The following is a 17,641-nucleotide window of genomic DNA, read 5'->3' as shown; positions in this document are numbered from 1 at the left end:
CATGAGGGTACGTCCAATTTTACAAACAATCGACTTTTGGCATTCCTCTTTCTTCCTCTCCGCCCAGGCTTCCCACCGCACCACGGTCTCCGAACCCTTCTTACCTGCTATTTCCCCGCTGACGACGACAACTGGTGAGTTTACTGAGTGAAGTTAATACGACTCTATTTAACATTGTTTGTTCGTATAAACTTAAACTTGTCGATTTAGCCCCCATTTTTGTCAGAGGCATTTGTTATTTATGATCATAAACATGATCTACATTTGCCTTGCATCTCTTAGAGAAAATGCATAAAGTTGCCTACTCAGCATCACGTTACTGTACTCTTTTAACTAGATAATGCCAATTGATTGAAGTCATTCAATGATGAACAGTTTGTGCCACTGGTCCCAGTTTGGTTTTCTTTCTTGTAAAGGATGCAAAATTGCATTGTTCTGACTTTATATATCACTTTTGTGTGTTCTGTTTCCAAGCATTCAGAAAAAGTGTTTACAACTGCTGCCTTCAAGCCAGATAAGTGATAAAAATAAATCATGGTACAAGCTAAATCGTGGAGCCTGACAAAACATTTTGATGGCTTCCCAAATGATGCCAACTTTGAGCTGAAGGTGGAGGACCTCCCTGAGCCCAAAGATGGAGGTCAGCTGACTATGTCTAGATGCCTCTAATGTTCTTTCATTTGTCTTGAACATCCTATTTAATTGACTATGTCTCATAAAAAGAGAAAGATAACATCTGTTGCCTTTTTATGTCAACTCTTGTTACAGAGGTGCTTTTGGAGGCTAAGTTCCTCAGCGTTGACCCGTACATGAGGTGAATATCTCTAAGAATTCTATAAATCTGACTATAAGAACTTTACATGTCACATTGGTCTCTCTCCAGGCCCTTCAGTGGGGTTCGCATGAAAGAAGGTGATGTGATGATCGGAACTCAAGTGGCAAAGTAAGGAACTTACGCAAACACGCGTCATTTTTGGCATGCTGTGTTTACGAAAAGCAGTCTTGCACATGCTTTTAATTACAGAACAATGTAAACCAAAGGGGAAATGGACGATTGAAGTGTTCTTTGGCTCACTGTTCAAACGCTCAAAACAATTAGAATAAATTACTGTTTTGTTTCCAAGAAAGCTAAAAACCATCTGCTGCCTCTGTCATCCCATATGAATCTGATAGGAAAAAAGTTTGAGGTGAGACAGCTGTGCACTGCTGACCGTTGTTTCTCAATTTGCTTTTGTTTCTGCAGGGTGATCCAAAGTAAAAACAACACATTTCCTGTGGGAACTCATGTTGTTGCTCGTTGTGGCTGGAGAACTCATGTCGTCTGTAATGGGACGGACCTGGTCCACATCCTGCCAAACTGGCCAGAAGATGTCCCGTTGTCCCTGGCTCTGGGTACCATTGGCATGCCAGGGTGAGACAGATGTTGAGCGGATGGACTGAATTAAAGTTTGAGTCAGCCAGAGATTTGCTTATGTTTAAGGCAGATAAATGAGGAATTGGGCAAACAGAGAAGGTTCCAGATGTTCTGTCCTGCTAATGAGATGCCTGTAAACATCAGAAACTTCTCCATGGAAGCAATTACAAAGAGTTTCCATCTTTAAACTTAAAAAAAAACAAAACATTTGAACTGCAGTCAACTCAAAATCCCTTCCCTGTCCTGCATAGACTGACAGCTTTGTATGGAATAGAAGAAGTCTTGGGTCTCCAGGAGGGTGAGACCCTGCTGGTCAATGCTGCAGCAGGGGCGGTGGGCACCGTGGTGGGCCAGATCGCCAAGATCAAAGGGTGCAAGGTGGTGGGATCAGCAGGCTCGGACGCCAAGGTGGCTTACCTCAAAGAACTGGGCTTCGATGAGGCCTTCAACTACAAGACCGTCGGTTCGCTCGAGCAAGCCCTGAAGAAAGCTTCTCCAGAGGGATACGATTGCTTTTTTGAAAATGTAAGCAGTGTGGCAATCTCTTAAAATAGTCAAACATTCCCCTTTCAGAGATTTAATAATCCCTTTCAGGTTGGGGGGCCCTTTTCTACTGCAGCTTTGCAACAAATGAAGGACTTTGGAAGAATAGCAGTGTGTGGAGGCATTGCGACATACAATGACAAAACACCACAAATGGGTAACATTCTCTTTATAAATGTATGCAGAAATTATCCTCCTTAAATACCGTAGTTCTTTATTTTGTTTTTGTCGTTGGAGTAATGCCACTTCCATACACTTGATGGCAGTATTGTGTTGGGGAAATTGTAGCGTTTTTACCGTTTGGAAATTAAATTCCATTCACCTCTTTGACCTCCTCCTCCCTGGCTCTCAGGCCCATACCCTCATCTGACCATGATCTTTAAGCAGCTTAAGATGGAGGGCTTCATGCACAGCAGGTGGGAGCACAAGCACCCTGAGTCCCTCAAGAGGCTGATGGGATGGGTTAAAGAGGTCAGTGAGTGATTGGAGAAGGACATTTTCTCATTTTTGACGTCATATTTCATCTTACAAAATTGAGTTGCCCTTTTTTTTCTCTGTTGAATTGTTCTCTGTCTGCAGGGTAAACTGCAGAGTCGGGAACATGTCACAAAAGGTTTTGAAAACATGCCAGCTGCCTTTATGGGGATGCTGCGCGGGGAAAACACCGGCAAGGCCATCGTTGCGGTCTAAAGAATGAGATCAAAGCAGTGGATTACGTTTTTCTAATTACTAAGCTCTTTCAGATTCATGAATAAAAGATGAAGATACAGGCATAATCAACCCGTCATTTTGCTTTTATTCTCAGACGAGCGTTTTTGTCCCGTGATAAACTGTAAGGCTTAGATTTGAACCAAACTAAATTTCCATATAAGGTTTGTCTCAAATTATTTTATATATTTATTTTTCTTTTTTTGGGGGGGGGTAATTCAAAAGAAAAGGACACTGTAAACATGCTCTCACCCTTCTTTCAAAGCATGGAGGTTTTTTCTTTGATCATCTGAATTTTAAACACTAATTTGAATTTCATAAGGTCTTTGTGGTCATAGCATCCCACTTCCATAGTTACATGAGACACTTTTAGATCAGTAGTGTTACACTCTAGAGCTGTTGGGACACAGAAAAAACAAAGTAACATGCATATGTTTCTACTAGGGTAGTGAAAAAGTAGTCTGAATTGTGTAGCAGCATGATATTAACTGAAATTATCTGTTGATTTTCATATAAGGAAAGGAGGATGGCGTCATTTAATGTCCCGTACGGTGAATATCGCCGTAACCTAATACTGTTGCCATTCTGCGGGAATTGAACTGCGCCGAACAGGTCGTTTACGGTAAAGAATTTGCCAAGTCATTGTGACTAGATCAGTACAATTGATCGAATTAAACATTGTCTATGATTGAAAGGGAGTATTTTGAAGATAAAAGCACGACCGAATGAGCGTAGAAGATATTAAAATAACTATTAAAAATAGTTCAAATTGATAGCTACTGCTAACGTCATGGGTTGCTTACCCTTCGTAATTCAGTATTTCATCTGGATTAAACAATCTTGAACCACACAGTGTAAAAAGGATAAAAACATGATGATTCTCATTTATTTTCTCTCTAAAGTGTAAAGCTGAGAAACTTGAACACATACGAATCCTTATATTACATCAAAATAAGTGTATCTATATGTTCAGGAAAATGAGTAATATAGAAATTAAACATGCATTATTCTCAATTAAATGTATTGTTGAGGCTTATTGAAACATTTCACACGCCAAATAAGCTTTCGTCTAACCAATCCACCACGATTATCACACTATATTCGGGGTGTTTTTACAAATGTGCTCTTATTTTTAAAGAATACATGCTTCCGCTGTGTTTTGGCCTGCTAAACGTTAGCTTTCCACAGCTGCCATAAATACAGAACGTGTACCCCTGAAAGAACGGTTCTTCCATACTTGTGGGAATATTCCGCTCACTTTTCACGATGGTTCGTTTTGTGGCTGATTTGGTAAGTTTTAACGTCTACGGGTTGTTTTTTCCCCGCCTAGCCCACATTGTTTATCGCTAACGTTATTTTCTTAGCCGACGGAAATAGCGGTGCTTTTCCACTCAGGCGCGCGCATGTTTCCTTCTCGTGCCAGCTATTCATCCGCCGAACTCAACGTTCTGGATCTTAATTTGAGCCTTTAGCGGCCCTAAACGCAACACTTTAATCGTCAAAACATCAAAATAGTGCAACAACCGGCCTATATTTAAAGGAGTGCCTGATTCCCCGTGAGTGGGATTAGTTCTAGCTACCATGTGAGTCCTTATAGACGTTACGTTTACACTTCAAAGTGAAAAGAACGTTAAACACTTTGACGGCTACGACCGAATAATCTGGTTAACACACGTGTTGCCCTTTTAATGGGGCCTTTAGCGGCAGGCCGCGCCTGTATGGGGATGTTTCTGGGCGGGTCTGAGCGTAATACAGTGCTAATTCTAGAATGGGCTCATGTTTTAAAGCACATAGTTTGCACTGAAACCGCTCCAACGCGGTGCCAAGGCGAGTTAAGTTGTGTAACAATGTGGTCGATTATTAACCTGCCTTTAAACTACACTTATGAGGCCAATGTAAGAAATGGACATCACATTGGGTTTTATCAAATAACGGTGTTGTGTGACAGCGCCTTCAGTACGGGTACATTTTAAGCAAGAAAAAGTTATGTTCCGAAATCTAGTCTGATCGGACGTTGCATTTATGACTATTCAAGCCAATAAAGGGGTCAAAGGTCATAACACCCTTTATCAGGAGGATGAGTCAGGCCTGCGTTTACGTCATTCCAGATATATTACCGGTTAAAAGGAAGACAGAAGAAAAATAAATGTCTTTTGTGGCACTTCCGGTGATTAAGCACTTGTGGAAAAGCAATATCTGGAGGCAGAATGAGGAAATTGGAAGTTGTAGATCAATGAATAACTAAGTGGCTCTAAAAGAGAGTGCATGTTGTCAGTTCTTACTCCCATTTATTTTCTCTGTAGGATGAGTTTCAAGGCCTCCTGAAGGATAGTGGAGATAAGTTGGTGGTGGTGGACTTCACAGCATCCTGGTGTGGGCCCTGTCAACAGATCGGCCCACTGTTTGAAGTAAGTCCTTTGCCTGTGTGCTTGGATTTACGTCGCATAGCTGCGGCGTGACCTCTGTCATCAGCAGCTGCGGCGTCGTAAACGGGGAGACAAAGCCCTCTGCTCCTGTTTTATACCTCCCTTCAGGCTCTTCGCATCAGAAGCACATATTGTGTAAAGGGAAGCATGAACATTTGACACATTTCCCGTCCTCCTTTACCAGGGGGGAGATTACAGTCTTATCTCCAGCGTTAAATCAGATATGCATGCACTGTTTTTTCCTGCCATCTCAATTCTCATCGCTGTTACAGCAAATGGCAAATCGACCGGAGAACAAGAACGTTGTTTTCCTGAAAGTGGACGTGGACGATGCCGGCGTAAGTGGGTTTTGATGTTATTTCAGATGACATAAGCTTGAGGAATCATCTGGAGTCTGCTCTTTTTTTACTTGGAAATATTTGGCTGCACTTTTTATTATTGATCTCTATTCTTGTAATTATTATGTTTCCTGAGAAAATCTATCATTTTGATTGAGTTCCAACGTGTTTATCCACCTTTTACAGCTGCGTTTGGTCGGTTTTAATGTTGATTTGTTTTCTCCAGGATGTGAGCGAATACTGCGACATCAAGTGCATGCCTACATTCCAGTTTTACAAAAATGGAAACAGGGTAAGCGGTATATTACCTGAGCATATGATCCATGTTTTTGTGCCCGTTTGACTGTTTTAAGTCGGCTCGTCTTCGTTCTGTTAACCTGCTGCGTTCTTGTGTTCTGCCCGTCAGGTGGACGAGTTCTCCGGCGCTAATGTGGAAACACTGAAAGAAAAACTGGAAAAACATAGAACATGAATCAAATTATCCACCGCTGCCTTCTGCCGTACTTAGAAAAAGTCAATATCCTGTTAGATACAGTAACAGTCAGGTCTTCTGCTCCCTACAGACATTATTCTCACTCATGTATTGGTGACGTGCTTTTGTGCTCAATTGAAGTTTAGACTCTATACCAGACAGAAACGGTAATAATAATAATGATGACCTTTTTATGCTCCTGTCAGTTGTTGGTCCACTGTGGATGTAATAAATGTGAGGAGAAACCTTGGTGCCATTGTGATTTATTTTGGGATGTTTTGGCAGATTTAAGAAATGACAGCGAAGTACACATTTATATATCGAATACACTTGAATTATTTTAAAAAGGTCACCCTTGGAAGAGAGACCAAGAGAAATTTATTTTTGAAATTTGATTTCCTTTTTAGCCTTAAGGAAGTTCTATTTTTAATAGATAACATATTTTAAGAAGCTTACCGGATGAGCAATGACTTAAACTGAAAGCAACCTCAACAGTGACCGCGTGAGCATCCAGTACATGAAAATACAGACAACACATTAAGCTGATATTTAAGTTTTGTCATTTGAGTATCGGTGGGTGTAAATAATGGTGACGGGTTGGCTGGTTTTGACCAGATTAGCTTCGTATGTTGGTGGAGGCAGTTTCAAAGCAGTAATCTGACTGCCTCATTTCTGAGGGCATGTTGTTATTCCAGAAGAGCAGCTACATTATTGTTGCATCAGACAGAAGGCGGACATCAAGAAAAAGAATGCAAATTCTTCAAAGGGCTGTTACTAAAGGGAGGACACAAAAGATCTTTAATTCCTACTCTTTATCTTTAATTCAAAATCCGGAGCGTCTGCCCAAATTCCCTTTTAATAGGATGAAATCTTGAGCAGGACCGAGATGAGGAAGTATGTTTATAGGACACTTTTCATGGATATTAGTCACAAATTGCTTCAAAAATTATGTTCAAAACGTACGTGATAGAGCACATTCAAATGCACGATTTAAAACAAGAGAAGACGTAGACAAACGAGCTTTGAAACCTGTTTGGATGTGTAATGTTTATATGAGTGGAGAATGTTGTTGAGTGGATTTATGGCATCTTGTCACGCAACAAGAGCAGCTCCAAGATGTGTGAGGATTGTAAGAAGTTTACCAGGAGTCTGCCAGGGGCAAAATGAAAGGAGAGCCTCAGACTTTTATTTTTCAAGGTATTTGGAGGGTTCTTCTCTCCTCCCAAGCACAACCACACCTCACCTTAACTTTAAATTTTAAAAAAAATGTTAATCAAGCAATGGATTAAAATAAAAGAGTGACCACGTGAACTTAAAGTGCAACAAGTTGGTAAAAATACTTGAACGCAACTTTGCAGGTGAAGACGCCTTCTGGACTTTAATTTTACCATCAACCATCTCCCATCCATGCAGCTGCCCAATAAATATACGTTTAAAAATCAATAAAACAGCTTAAATGGGGATAATACATTTAGAATAACCCCCGCCCCCTCCCATTTTCCCCAACTTTGTTTCTCAGACAACAAATAATGTCACATGATGTTTATATATTTATAATATAGTAATAAATGCCCCCCCCCCCCAAAAAAGGATGGAAGTGTGAGTTGCTGACAGAAGAAGCAGGTTTTTGTGTGAAGGTTTCATCTGCTATATTGACGCATGTTGCTGAATGTTTTTGTCTTTCGGCTTGTGTGGATTTGTAAGGCTGATGAGCAAGACTTGCTGGAGAAAAATCAGTGAGCTGAGAACATGAATCCTGGGACGGACTTTTCATGTCCACATCACTCTTGATGATCACCTGAGGACCCTTCATCAATGCTCCCCTAAGTTGTTCGTCCAACATGGTGCTTTTAATAAGTGTGATGAGATAAAGGTTTTTAAGCAGTAATTTAGATTTTAAACGTTTGCGCTGCTGTGAAGGACTCGTTAACCTCGTTGCAAACAATATTATTAGTCAAGATGAGCAGATTTTGTGCAGATTTTATAGGAACCCCCCCCCCTTTTCTGGCAAATTTAAACTTTAAAACATTGCCTCAAAATTTGTTTCTCACACTTTAACACTTTTCCTCACGTCTTAGCAAGGAGAGCCGGATCTCCCCAACTTTATTAAAATGGTCAGTCCATTAATTAACATTAAATGATAACGCTAAAGGCTTGACTGTGCTGTACGGTTGCCCGACACCAGGGGGCGCTCAGGCTCCATCGCTTTAACTTCTACAGCATTTCCTGGTCAAAGGCTCCATAAAAACTAACGACGTGCTATTTTTAGTTGGGAAAACATTAACTTTATTATCCTATGAAGGCGATAGTAATGTTTGAGTGATCAACGCCGCAAGTTTTAAATCAAACGAACAACATTACGTCTCCTGTGACTGGAAGAGCAGAAATGTAATAAACTCTGCCACTGTCAAAGTCCAACTTGTGTCCTTTACATGGTTGAAGATTCTCCCTGTAGGCCTGTTTCAGAGAATTAATATGATGAAAAGGTGAAAAACAGCACTTAATATAATCAAATAAAACCAGAAAGAACCCGTCAACAAGGTCCAATTCGTACACCTGCCCACCAGGTTCAGGACAGAACAGCATTAAAAGGTGCTGGGCAAGTAAATGTGGCGCACTTGTCAATTAGAAGAAAAACTTGTCAACTCATAAGATAAAACAGCTTTTTTTGTGATCAATTATACGGGTTCTTAACACGTAAATATAAATAATATTCAGCAATCGCTTTTGCCACGTTTGAGTGGGCTCAATTGCCCGTGTTTATTGGTTTGGCTCAGAACACGTTTTAACACTGGCTTTAAATTCAAATACAATAAAAACTGAGTCTTTCGGTCCGATTGAGCGCAAAAACGCACACGGTTGTTACCCACATTATCCAACAACGCCCAAAGTTTCGCTTTTATTGTTAGTGTAAAGTTAGAGGAGTTAACGCGCCTTGTAAACAGAATACGATTTCAAAATTAATGTCTTGAGAGGGTTTTGTCAATTACAGAATTGAACTGAAAGCAATGTTGCGACCAAAACGTTCGAAACCTGAGAACTTGATCAAACCGGATTTAATTGAGTTGCATACCTACCGAACTTACCGTTGGTTTCACCCTCTTGGAACGAGGGCCGCCTCTCTTATTTTGGTAAATAAACACCCTCTCTTCCTGTTTGGACTTCGGTTGTGTAACTTCCTGTCGACGTGTTTAAAAGTGACAAACTCCAGAGTTCCGCAACTTAAAGTTGTTGGTCTTGATTTAAGGTTATTCACCATGGTTAAGGAAATAACGTCCAAGGTAAGTTTTAAACGATGTTTTTTGGCCCCTTTGATCATGCAGGTGAAGTAATTTACTGTTTTGCCGGCGCCATCGGGCAGGACAGGTAAAGGTGGTTAAAGTTTACCGGGCGGAGCCGCATTGTTTAATTGATACTTTTGATTGATTAAACTTTGTATTATTAGGTTTCCCTCCTCTTCCTTATTAATAACAATGGAAAGTTGTGTTTGGACTTTTTTCCACACGTTATTTCTATTTTTATGGCAGCCATATTGAGCAAAACTGGAGTATGGTTTTTTTTTCCCTAAATTTTGTTTGCTCTCTGGAGCTAAAAGACCTAATTTGAGTCGCTTATTTCTTTAGTGTGTTCAGACTGGAACACCGTGTGAATGGGAGCGGCCGCGAAAAGCTCACAATTGGCGTCTGCTCTTCCGAAATGCCTTTTAATCTGAGCAAATAGACGATTTTAGGACGTTAAAATGCCTTCATGGTCATTGTGTCAGTCTGTGACAGCGTAGGATGGCGAAATCAGGTGTGACCAGCCCCTCGCCGTCCTACGAGGGGAAAACGCTCAAAACCGGCTTTAAAACATGGTGAAAACAAATGAAAACAAGCCAAAACTGACATTCACAAGAATCCCTGCTGGTGCTCAGGAATCGATGCTGTAAATCGGCACAACTTCAACTTTTCATCTCTTATTGATGCGTTTTTGACTCGACTATAGCGCGACGTCAGGTGAGGCTTCCATCTGTGGCCGCACCCATAGAAATTAATTAAATTAATTTTATTCAAATTAATTAGATTGAATATGGAAGACGGCGATTACTACCTGCTGTAACACCTGATTTCATCTATAGGGGGAGTTCGACGAGCTCCTCAGCAGCAATAAGGGTAAGCTGGTGGTGGTGGACTTCACAGCAACCTGGTGTGGCCCCTGCAGAAGCATCGGCCCCAAATTTGAGGTAATGGCTTTTTTTTTTTTTTTTTTTTTTTTTTAATACGTTTACATGTGTATATCAGAATTATTTTACCGTTTTGATCTGATAGGCACTTTCAAAGAAGGAGGGCAATGCAAACGTGGTCTTCGTGAAGGTGGACGTCGACAAGGTCCCGGTAGGTTTTCTCGTTCCTTTGTGTGCGTCTGTGTATTAATAACGCAGAAGTTTACCTTTAACGCATGTCAGGAGTTGTGTTTATTCAGGAAATTAGGTGAATAAAAGCTAGCCTGTTTTTTTTTTTCTTTTTCTTTTTTTTTACCCAGATGATGTATTTAAATGTTTTTTTTCCCCCCAATTAGGAATTGACTGACAAGTACAAAGTTACCGCCATGCCCACATTCATGTTTTTCAAGGATGGAAAAGTGAGTTGCTGATTGGAAAAAGCAGTTTTGTTTTCTTTTGTATAAAGGTGTAATCTGCTAGAGTTGTAATCTGAACATTTGAAGTGATTTACAACTGGATGAGCTCTGTTTTTTTTTGTTTTTTTTTTAAAGAACTTAATTTTTTTTTGTCTTTCAGATTGAGACAATCGTTGGTGCTAATGAAGGAAAACTCGAGGCGAAAATCAATGAGCTGAGAACATGAATCCTGGGACCGACATTTGCAGCCGTTGCGTCTTTAGCTGATGTTCATGTCCAAATCGCTCCTGATGATCACCTGAGGACTCTTATCTACTTTTTTAATGCTTCTGTCAGTTGTGTCCAACATTGACGTAATAAATGCGATGAAAATCTAGAAACCTTTGTCCTCCTCTGTACATGTGAATGCATCTGCAGGGGCAGCTTGATGGAGACATTTATGAGTACACATTTATATATCGAATACACTTGAATTATTTTAAAAAGGTCACCCTTGGAAGAGAGACCAAGAGAAATTTCTTTTTGAAATTTGATTTCCTTTTTAGCCTTAAGGAAGTTCTATTTTTAATAGATAACATATTTTAAGAAGCTTACCGGATGAGCAATGACTTAAACTGAAAGCGACCTCAACAGTGACCGCGTGAGCATCCAGTACATGAAAATACAGAACACATTAAGCTGATATTTAAGTTTTGTCATTTGAGTATCGGTGGGTGTAAATAATGGTGACGGGTTGGCTGGTTTTGACCAGATTAGCTTCGTATGTTGGTGGAGGCAGTTTCAAAGCAGTAATCTGACTGCCTCATTTCTGAGGGCATGTTGTTATTCCAGAAGAGCAGCTACATTATTGTTGCATCAGACAGAAGGCGGACATCAAGAAAAAGAATGCAAATTCTTCAAAGGGCTGTTACTAAAGGGAGGACACAAAAGATCTTTAATTCCTACTCTTTATCTTTAATTCGAAATCCGGAGCGTCTGCCCAAATTCCCTTTTAATAGGATGAAATCTTGAGCAGGACCGAGATGAGGAAGTATGTTTATAGGGCATTTTTCATGGATATTAGTCACAAATTGGTTCAAAAATTATGTTCAAAACGTACGTGATAGAGCACATTCAAATGCACGATTTAAGAAAAGAAAAGACGTAGACAAACGAGCTTTGAAACCTGCATACCTACCGAATTTACCGTTGGTTTCACCCTCTTGGAACGAGGGCCGCCTCTCTTATTTTGGTAAATAAACACCCTCTCTTCCGGTTTGGACTTCCTGTCGACGTGTTTAAAAGTGACAAACTCCACAGTTCCGCAACTTAAAGTTGTTGGTCTTGATTTAAGGTTATTCACCATGGTTAGGGAAATAACGTCCAAGGTAAGTTTAAAACGATGTTTTTTGGCCCCTTTGATCATGCAGGTGAAGTAATTTACTGTTTTGCCGGCGCCATCGGGCAGGACAGGTAAAGGTGGTTAAAGTTTACCGGGCGGAGCCGCATTGTTTAATTGATACTTTTGATTGATTAAACTTTGTATTATTAGGTTTCCCTCCTCTTCCTTATTAATAACAATGGAAAGTTGTGTTTGGACTTTTTCCCACACGTTATTTCTATTTTTATGGCAGCCATATTGAGCAAAACTGGAGTATGGTTTTTTTTTTCCCCCTAAATTTTGTTTGCTCTCTGGAGCTAAAAGACCTAATTTGAGTCGCTTATTTCTTTAGTGTGTTCAGACTGGAACACCGTGTGAATGGGAGCGGCCGCGAAAAGCTCACAATTGGCGTCTGCTCTTCCGAAATGCCTTTTAATCTGAGCAAATAGACGATTTTAGGACGTTAAAATGCCTTCATGGTCATCGTGTCAGTCTGTGACAGCGTAGGATGGCGAAGTCAGGTGTGACCAGCCCCTCGCCCTCCTACGAGGGGAAAACGCTCAAAACCGGCATTAAAACATGGTGAAAACAAATGAAAACAAGCCAAAACTGACATTCACAAGAATCCCTGCTGGTGCTCAGGAATCGATGCTGTAAATCGGCACAACTTCAACTTTTCATCTCTTATTGATGCGTTTTTGACTCGACTATAGCGCGACGTCAGGTGAGGCTTCCATCTGTGGCCGCACCCATAGAAATTAAAATTAAATTAATTTTATTCAAATTAATTAGATTGAATATGGAAGACGGCGATTACTACCTGCTGTAACACCTGATTTCATCTATAGGGGGAGTTCGACGAGCTCCTCAGCAGCAATAAGGGTAAGCTGGTGGTGGTGGACTTCACAGCAGCCTGGTGTGGCCCCTGCAAACATATGGCCCCCATATTTGACGTAATGGCATCTTTTTTTTTTTTTTTTTTTTGGTAATACGTTTACATGTGTATATCAGAATTATTTTACCGTTTTGATCTGATAGGCACTTTCAAAGAAGGAGAACAATGCAAACGTGGTCTTCGTGAAGGTGGACGTCGACAAGGTCCCGGTAGGTTTTCTCGTTCCTTTGTGTGCGTCTGTGTATTAATAACGCAGAAGTTTACCTTTAACGCATGTCAGGAGTTGTGTTTATTCAGGAAATTAGGTGAATAAAAGCTAGCCTGTTTTGTTTTGTTTTTTTGTTTTTTTACCCGATGATGTATTTAAATGTTTTTTTTCCCCCAATTAGGAATTGACTGACAAGTACAAAGTTACCGCCATGCCCACATTCATGTTTTTCAAGGATGGAAATGTGAGTTGCTGATTGGAAAAAGCAGTTTTTTTGTTTTCTTTTGTATAAAGGTGTAATCTGCTAGAGTTGTAATCTGAACATTTGAAGTGATTTACAACTGGATGAGCTCTGTTTTTTTTGTTTTTTTTTAAAAGAACTTAATTTTTTTTTGTCTTTCAGATTGAGACGATCGTTGGTGCTAATCGAGCAACACTCGAGGCGAAAATCAATGAGCTGAGAACATGAATCCTGGGACCAACATTTGCAGCCGTTGCGTCTTTAGCTGATGTTCATGTCCAAATCACTCCTGATGATCACCTGAGGACTCTTATCTACTTTTTTAATGCTTCTGTCAGTTGTGTCCAACATTGACGTAATAAATGCGATGAAAATCTAGAAACCTTTGTCCTCCTCCGTATATGTGAATGCATCTGCAGGGGCAGCTTGATGGAGACATTTATGCTTTATTAAAAATGTGAGAATAGTTTACACATATACATCAAACAGTCACATCAATGGTTTTTACACATGATACAAGCGTATAGCAGCATATGTTTAACACCTGTCAGTCTCTATATAAAAAAATACAGCTTTATTTTACAAAATGGTTCTTTGCCTTTTAGAGATGACGATGGGTTGCACGTATGTTGCTTAACTTTACAAGAAGTCCCATCATAAGATTTACAGGAGCCGGTTTAGAAGCGGTGGTATCCTGACTTCCTCTTCCTGTGAAAAGCAACAAACGCCTCGTTTGTAATATAATGGCGACGGACTGAGGACACTGCTTCATTGTGTGGAGTAAATGTAAATGACCTGGAGCAGTCGTTTCCTGTCCAGCCCGGACTGCAGTGGCACCTGTTTGGCCGGATGCACCGACCGTTGTTGAGGCATGGCGAGGAGCACACGGCTGCGGGAAACAAAAAAGAGGCCGCTGACGTTGGGGGGAGCAAAAACAACACTGGTGTGCGTCTCAGCCTAACTGGCCGTCATCGGCGCGCTCACCGCTGTGGCACCGCGTGCCTGTCCAGCCGGTGGGACACTCGCACCGGTAAGGCGCCACACACCGGCCCCCGTTTAGGCACGGCAGGATGCAGATGGCTGCAGAGGAGATGATCGGGCTTTAATATGTTTGTACTTGTGGAACTGCGGGCGGTCTATCGCCGTCTGGTAAAACCTGCCGCGCTGGTTACAGGCGGAGTGTTATCTGACACTTACGCTCCTCGCACAGCCGGCCCATCCAGCCCTCGGGACAGGAGCAGATGTTGGGCCTCTGGCACATTCCTCCGTTCTGGCACTGCAACCAACAAATGGCTGAGACAGACAGACAGACAACAGACAGACAGGTTTCATCAGAAGGACTGTGGGAAAGTGTTGCTGGAAGCATGCCCGGATTCCTTGTTTGGCCTTTTAGCTCTATTAACACCTCGAATGAGGAAATGATTTAATCTCACTCGGAGAAAAATTCCCTTAAGTTTGAGCCAAGTGACTGCAGAGTTCCACTTAATTACGAAAATCAAGATAAATAATCTAAAGTCTAAACGCTGCAGAGACGAGGGCTTGTCTGGGCTTCAAGAATGGAGCTGAACCAGGAAAAACCACCTCATCATCATTTACAAGAAAGTGTCTAAAGCGAAACAAAAGAGGTCAGTCAGGAGGAGGAAGGGACTCTGTCTGACTACACAAACCACATTATTTCTTAAGAGTAACTGTTGTGGAAACAGCTTCTCTGTGCAATCTAGGAGGAACAGCTTGGTGTTTGGTCAAGAGCAGGAGTCCAGAGAAGAGCAGATGAGCCGAGCAGATGAAGCAGGAAAAACAGAGAGAAATGGAGAGAGAGAGAGAGGCTCCCTGCTGTCAATCATGCTCTCTCTACCTCTGCACGTGGGAGGCGGCGTCCAGGTGCCGTTCTCCAGGCACCGGCTCCTTCCGATTCCCTCCATGGTGTAGCCGCCGAAACACGAGTACAACGCCACATCCCCGAACTGGAACACTGCCCCCCGAACCACCCCATTGGCCACGTGGAGGGGGGGGCCACAGGACACCCCTGTACAACAGCCCAGATGGAACGACCCATCGGTTACGTTATTATCTCCCCTGTATACATGAACATCTGTTTGGAGCCTCGAATTAATGGAGAGATCAACATATTTAAGGGTACAGAAGAGCCTAAGTGTATAGAGGAGGATTAATATCCTGCAGAAACGCACAGCGAACCACAACCACAAGAGAGTGTGGACAGACAGAGGAAAAGGGCGTGTTGGTTTGTCTGGAAACTGTTGCCATGGAAGCAACGGAAACACAATTAATCAGAATGCTTTTGCTTTTAACCAGGAGTTACAGGGGGAAGCGTTGCTTCGAAAAGGCGATACGCAGCCAGCGACGCACGCAGAGCGGCTGATGATTACGAGGTCGCTTCAGAACTCGACCCGGACCTGACAAAAACATGCAGGGGGGGGGGGGGGCGACGCGGTTCAGGGCGAGAAGCGTGGAAAGTCGTTGGCTCGGTGCTCGATTGTGAACGAGAGACTTTTTCACCTACTTTCGCACACGGAGCTGATGTGGCTCCACGTCTGGTCCGGCCTGCAGGTGATGGTGCCGCTGCCTTTGACCTCCTGACCCCTGGGACAGGTGACGCGGACGGACTGTCCGACGCGGAACTCCGCCTGGGGGCCGGACCCGCCGCCGTCGTCCCTCCAGCCGGGAGGAGGCGGGCAGCGCTTGGCTGCGAAGAAGAGTAGCGAGATGAAATCGCGTCGCCCTTAAATGTGCGTTTGGGGACGCGGCGTCGCTCACGTTGGCAGGTGGGGAAAGTGGAGCTCCAGGCGTCCCCCCCGATACACGCCACCAGAGGTTCCCCCACCAGGTCGTAGCCTTTGTCGCACTGCACCTCCACAGCGCGCCCGCTGTTCAGGTTGCGTTCCTGCGCCTTGCCGTGCAGCACGTGTTTGGGCGCGTCGCAGCCTCCGGCCGCCGCCGCTGCGGGTGGCAACAGAGACTCTAAGATCTGGCAGACGTACGACGGTGAGGCGGAGCAAAACGTGTCCCTACGTTCACACGTGGGCGCGGGCGCGCTCCAGGTGCCGTTGGCCAGACAGGAGAGCGTCTCGGGGCCCACCAGCTGCAGTCCGGCGCCGCACACGTAACTCACGCCCTCTCGGTCCGCGTCTCCTCTCATCTGGACCTGCGCGTTCTGGACGGCGGGCGGAGGTCCGCAGGACTGCGCTGCGGGGACACGAGACAGGAAATGGACGGGGGGCTGATTGAGCGGAGGGTCAGTTTGGTTTTGGGGAGGGTGTTTTGGATTCTGAGGACACCGCAGTCCTGATGGAATCATTTAAAAACAAAAAAACAAAACCGGTTCGCGCTGACTGCCAGGTTGTCCAACTATTCGCCGTCCTGCCCCCTTGTGTGCTTGTTTCACTTTCAGCGTGACAAAAATATGCGATTGCCTACCGACGCAGACTGGACGGGTGCCACTCCACGTTCTGTCTCCTTGGCAGGTCTGGACAGAGTCGCCCTGTAAAACAGATAAACTGATAATCAAAAGCAGCCGTCTCGTGCATCTCGTCTCAGGGCGTGTCTATTGACCCAACATGGAGACTAGGATATCGGTTGGTGGTTCATCAGGGAACAAATAGTTTTTATCCTGTTTGCTGTGTTCACAAACCTCTGATTGCTGCAGAGAAAACACGTGACTTCTGTCACGTCGCTGTTGGCCGTCCTCTGTTGACAGTAATTAGTTTAACACTAATCAGGAGACAATGGCCTCTGCTGTAACAGCTCTTACAGTTTTCCCAGAAAGGGTGATTGCTTCACTACAGTGCTCGCGAGGCGCTGCTGGGGGAGCTAATTAAACGGCTGTAGCTGATGGTCGGTACCTTCATGGTGAAGCCTGGCAGGCACGAGTACATGACAACGTCGCCATAGGTGTAGCTGTCCCCTTCGGTGACGCCTTGAGGAAGAGGAGGGGGTCTCTCGCAAACCACCGGCTCGCAAGAAACTGAAGAGATGCTTGGCGCCCAGGTTCCACCCAGCTAGAGTGGAAGAGTCACATTTTTTGGAAAAGCTCAAAAGCTTTTACTTATGTAAAGTATTTGACCGGCGTCTCTCTTACCCGGCACTCAGCCAGCGCTGATCCCTGCAGGTAGAGTCCAGGAGGGCAGGACAGAGTGATGGCCCCACCCACGGGCGTCAGCTCCTTCCCAGTGATGATGACGTGGGGATTGGAGAAGTTCCTGGGTAGCAGGCAGGGGAGGGGGCCGCAGCGGATGCTGTGTTTGGACCACGTGCCATCGCTCTGGCAGGACAAAGTGGACATCTGTGTGGCTAATCGGTAGCCGTCTTCACACCTGGAGATGCAAAAAAGGGAAAATTAATTTGACTGTCTAAATAGAAAGAGAACCTCTCAACATTTCCCAGGCTAATCTCCCTAAACCA

At 43.4% G+C, this 17,641-nt stretch overlaps 5 protein-coding genes and 1 long non-coding RNA gene across 7 annotated transcripts in view; 4 read left to right on the top strand and 2 right to left on the bottom strand.

Annotated features, from left to right (window-relative positions):
* The first annotated feature begins 489 nt into the window (after positions 1 to 489).
* LOC130523454 (prostaglandin reductase 1-like) lies at positions 490 to 2,733 on the top strand. Its single transcript, XM_057028806.1, has 8 exons — positions 490 to 640; positions 769 to 814; positions 884 to 943; positions 1,244 to 1,411; positions 1,666 to 1,939; positions 2,009 to 2,114; positions 2,310 to 2,428; positions 2,537 to 2,733. The coding sequence occupies exons 1-8, from the start codon at positions 535 to 537 to the stop codon at positions 2,645 to 2,647; spliced, it is 990 nt and encodes a 329-aa protein (XP_056884786.1). The 5' UTR covers positions 490 to 534; the 3' UTR covers positions 2,648 to 2,733.
* Positions 2,112 to 3,559, bottom strand: LOC130523461 (uncharacterized). Its single transcript, XR_008949890.1, has 2 exons — positions 3,469 to 3,559; positions 2,112 to 3,061 (listed from the first exon to the last, which is right to left on the bottom strand). It is a non-coding gene; the product is annotated as an uncharacterized LOC130523461 (long non-coding RNA).
* Positions 3,560 to 3,796: 237 nt separating this feature from the next.
* Positions 3,797 to 6,150, top strand: LOC130523457 (thioredoxin-like). The gene is made up of 5 exons (XM_057028809.1): positions 3,797 to 3,955; positions 4,969 to 5,073; positions 5,364 to 5,429; positions 5,656 to 5,721; positions 5,836 to 6,150. Exons 1-5 carry the CDS (start codon positions 3,932 to 3,934, stop codon positions 5,899 to 5,901), a joined length of 327 nt encoding a protein of 108 aa, XP_056884789.1. The 5' UTR covers positions 3,797 to 3,931; the 3' UTR covers positions 5,902 to 6,150.
* A 2,878-nt stretch (positions 6,151 to 9,028) lies between these two features.
* LOC130523456 (thioredoxin-like) lies at positions 9,029 to 10,898 on the top strand. Its single transcript, XM_057028808.1, has 5 exons — positions 9,029 to 9,182; positions 10,019 to 10,123; positions 10,209 to 10,274; positions 10,459 to 10,521; positions 10,679 to 10,898. Exons 1-5 carry the CDS (start codon positions 9,159 to 9,161, stop codon positions 10,742 to 10,744), a joined length of 324 nt encoding a protein of 107 aa, XP_056884788.1. The 5' UTR covers positions 9,029 to 9,158; the 3' UTR covers positions 10,745 to 10,898.
* Positions 10,899 to 11,762: 864 nt separating this feature from the next.
* On the top strand, positions 11,763 to 13,604 carry LOC130523458 (thioredoxin-like). The gene is made up of 5 exons (XM_057028810.1): positions 11,763 to 11,885; positions 12,727 to 12,831; positions 12,917 to 12,982; positions 13,163 to 13,225; positions 13,385 to 13,604. Exons 1-5 carry the CDS (start codon positions 11,862 to 11,864, stop codon positions 13,448 to 13,450), a joined length of 324 nt encoding a protein of 107 aa, XP_056884790.1. The 5' UTR covers positions 11,763 to 11,861; the 3' UTR covers positions 13,451 to 13,604.
* Positions 13,605 to 13,648: 44 nt separating this feature from the next.
* Positions 13,649 to 17,641, bottom strand: part of svep1 (sushi, von Willebrand factor type A, EGF and pentraxin domain containing 1) — a 49,399-nt gene continuing 45,406 nt past the window's right edge. Inside the window, exons 39-49 of one of the 2 annotated variants that reach the window (XM_057028801.1) lie at positions 17,319 to 17,553; positions 17,083 to 17,238; positions 16,658 to 16,721; positions 16,253 to 16,426; positions 15,998 to 16,180; positions 15,744 to 15,926; positions 15,078 to 15,248; positions 14,420 to 14,515; positions 14,207 to 14,302; positions 14,018 to 14,111; positions 13,649 to 13,930 (exon numbers count right to left, since the gene is read on the bottom strand). In XM_057028801.1, coding sequence (XP_056884781.1) covers positions 13,900 to 13,930; positions 14,018 to 14,111; positions 14,207 to 14,302; positions 14,420 to 14,515; positions 15,078 to 15,248; positions 15,744 to 15,926; positions 15,998 to 16,180; positions 16,253 to 16,426; positions 16,658 to 16,721; positions 17,083 to 17,238; positions 17,319 to 17,553 — 1,483 coding nt within the window. In that variant the 3' untranslated portion in view covers positions 13,649 to 13,899. The remainder of the gene's footprint in view (positions 13,931 to 14,017; positions 14,112 to 14,206; positions 14,303 to 14,419; positions 14,516 to 15,077; positions 15,249 to 15,743; positions 15,927 to 15,997; positions 16,181 to 16,252; positions 16,427 to 16,657; positions 16,722 to 17,082; positions 17,239 to 17,318; positions 17,554 to 17,641) is intronic. The other variant, XM_057028802.1, reaches the window with a different exon arrangement.

The sequence above is a fragment of the Takifugu flavidus genome, chromosome 3, assembly GCF_003711565.1.
Source record: "Takifugu flavidus isolate HTHZ2018 chromosome 3, ASM371156v2, whole genome shotgun sequence".
In the NCBI taxonomy this organism is placed as follows: domain Eukaryota; kingdom Metazoa; phylum Chordata; class Actinopteri; order Tetraodontiformes; family Tetraodontidae; genus Takifugu; species Takifugu flavidus.
The sequence above is the reverse complement of the archived record's forward strand: the minus strand, read 5'-3'. Positions and strand labels throughout refer to the sequence as shown.

Bases quoted from the DNA above. Each gene is read 5' to 3' on its own strand.
- LOC130523454 (XM_057028806.1), top strand. From the start codon at position 535: ATGGTACAAGCTAAATCGTGGAGCCTGACAAAACATTTTGATGGCTTC. The intron at 944-1,243 runs GTAAGGAACTTA...TTGTTTCTGCAG, and splicing joins ATCGGAACTCAAGTGGCAAA to GGTGATCCAAAGTAAAAACA. The intron at 2,429-2,536 runs GTCAGTGAGTGA...CTCTGTCTGCAG, and splicing joins TGATGGGATGGGTTAAAGAG to GGTAAACTGCAGAGTCGGGA.
- LOC130523457 (XM_057028809.1), top strand. From the start codon at position 3,932: ATGGTTCGTTTTGTGGCTGATTTG. The intron at 5,074-5,363 runs GTAAGTCCTTTG...TCGCTGTTACAG, and splicing joins AGATCGGCCCACTGTTTGAA to CAAATGGCAAATCGACCGGA. The intron at 5,722-5,835 runs GTAAGCGGTATA...TCTGCCCGTCAG, and splicing joins TTTACAAAAATGGAAACAGG to GTGGACGAGTTCTCCGGCGC.
- LOC130523456 (XM_057028808.1), top strand. From the start codon at position 9,159: ATGGTTAAGGAAATAACGTCCAAG. The intron at 10,124-10,208 runs GTAATGGCTTTT...TTGATCTGATAG, and splicing joins GCATCGGCCCCAAATTTGAG to GCACTTTCAAAGAAGGAGGG. The intron at 10,522-10,678 runs GTGAGTTGCTGA...TTTGTCTTTCAG, and splicing joins TGTTTTTCAAGGATGGAAAA to ATTGAGACAATCGTTGGTGC.
- LOC130523458 (XM_057028810.1), top strand. From the start codon at position 11,862: ATGGTTAGGGAAATAACGTCCAAG. The intron at 12,983-13,162 runs GTAGGTTTTCTC...TCCCCCAATTAG, and splicing joins TGGACGTCGACAAGGTCCCG to GAATTGACTGACAAGTACAA. The intron at 13,226-13,384 runs GTGAGTTGCTGA...TTTGTCTTTCAG, and splicing joins TGTTTTTCAAGGATGGAAAT to ATTGAGACGATCGTTGGTGC.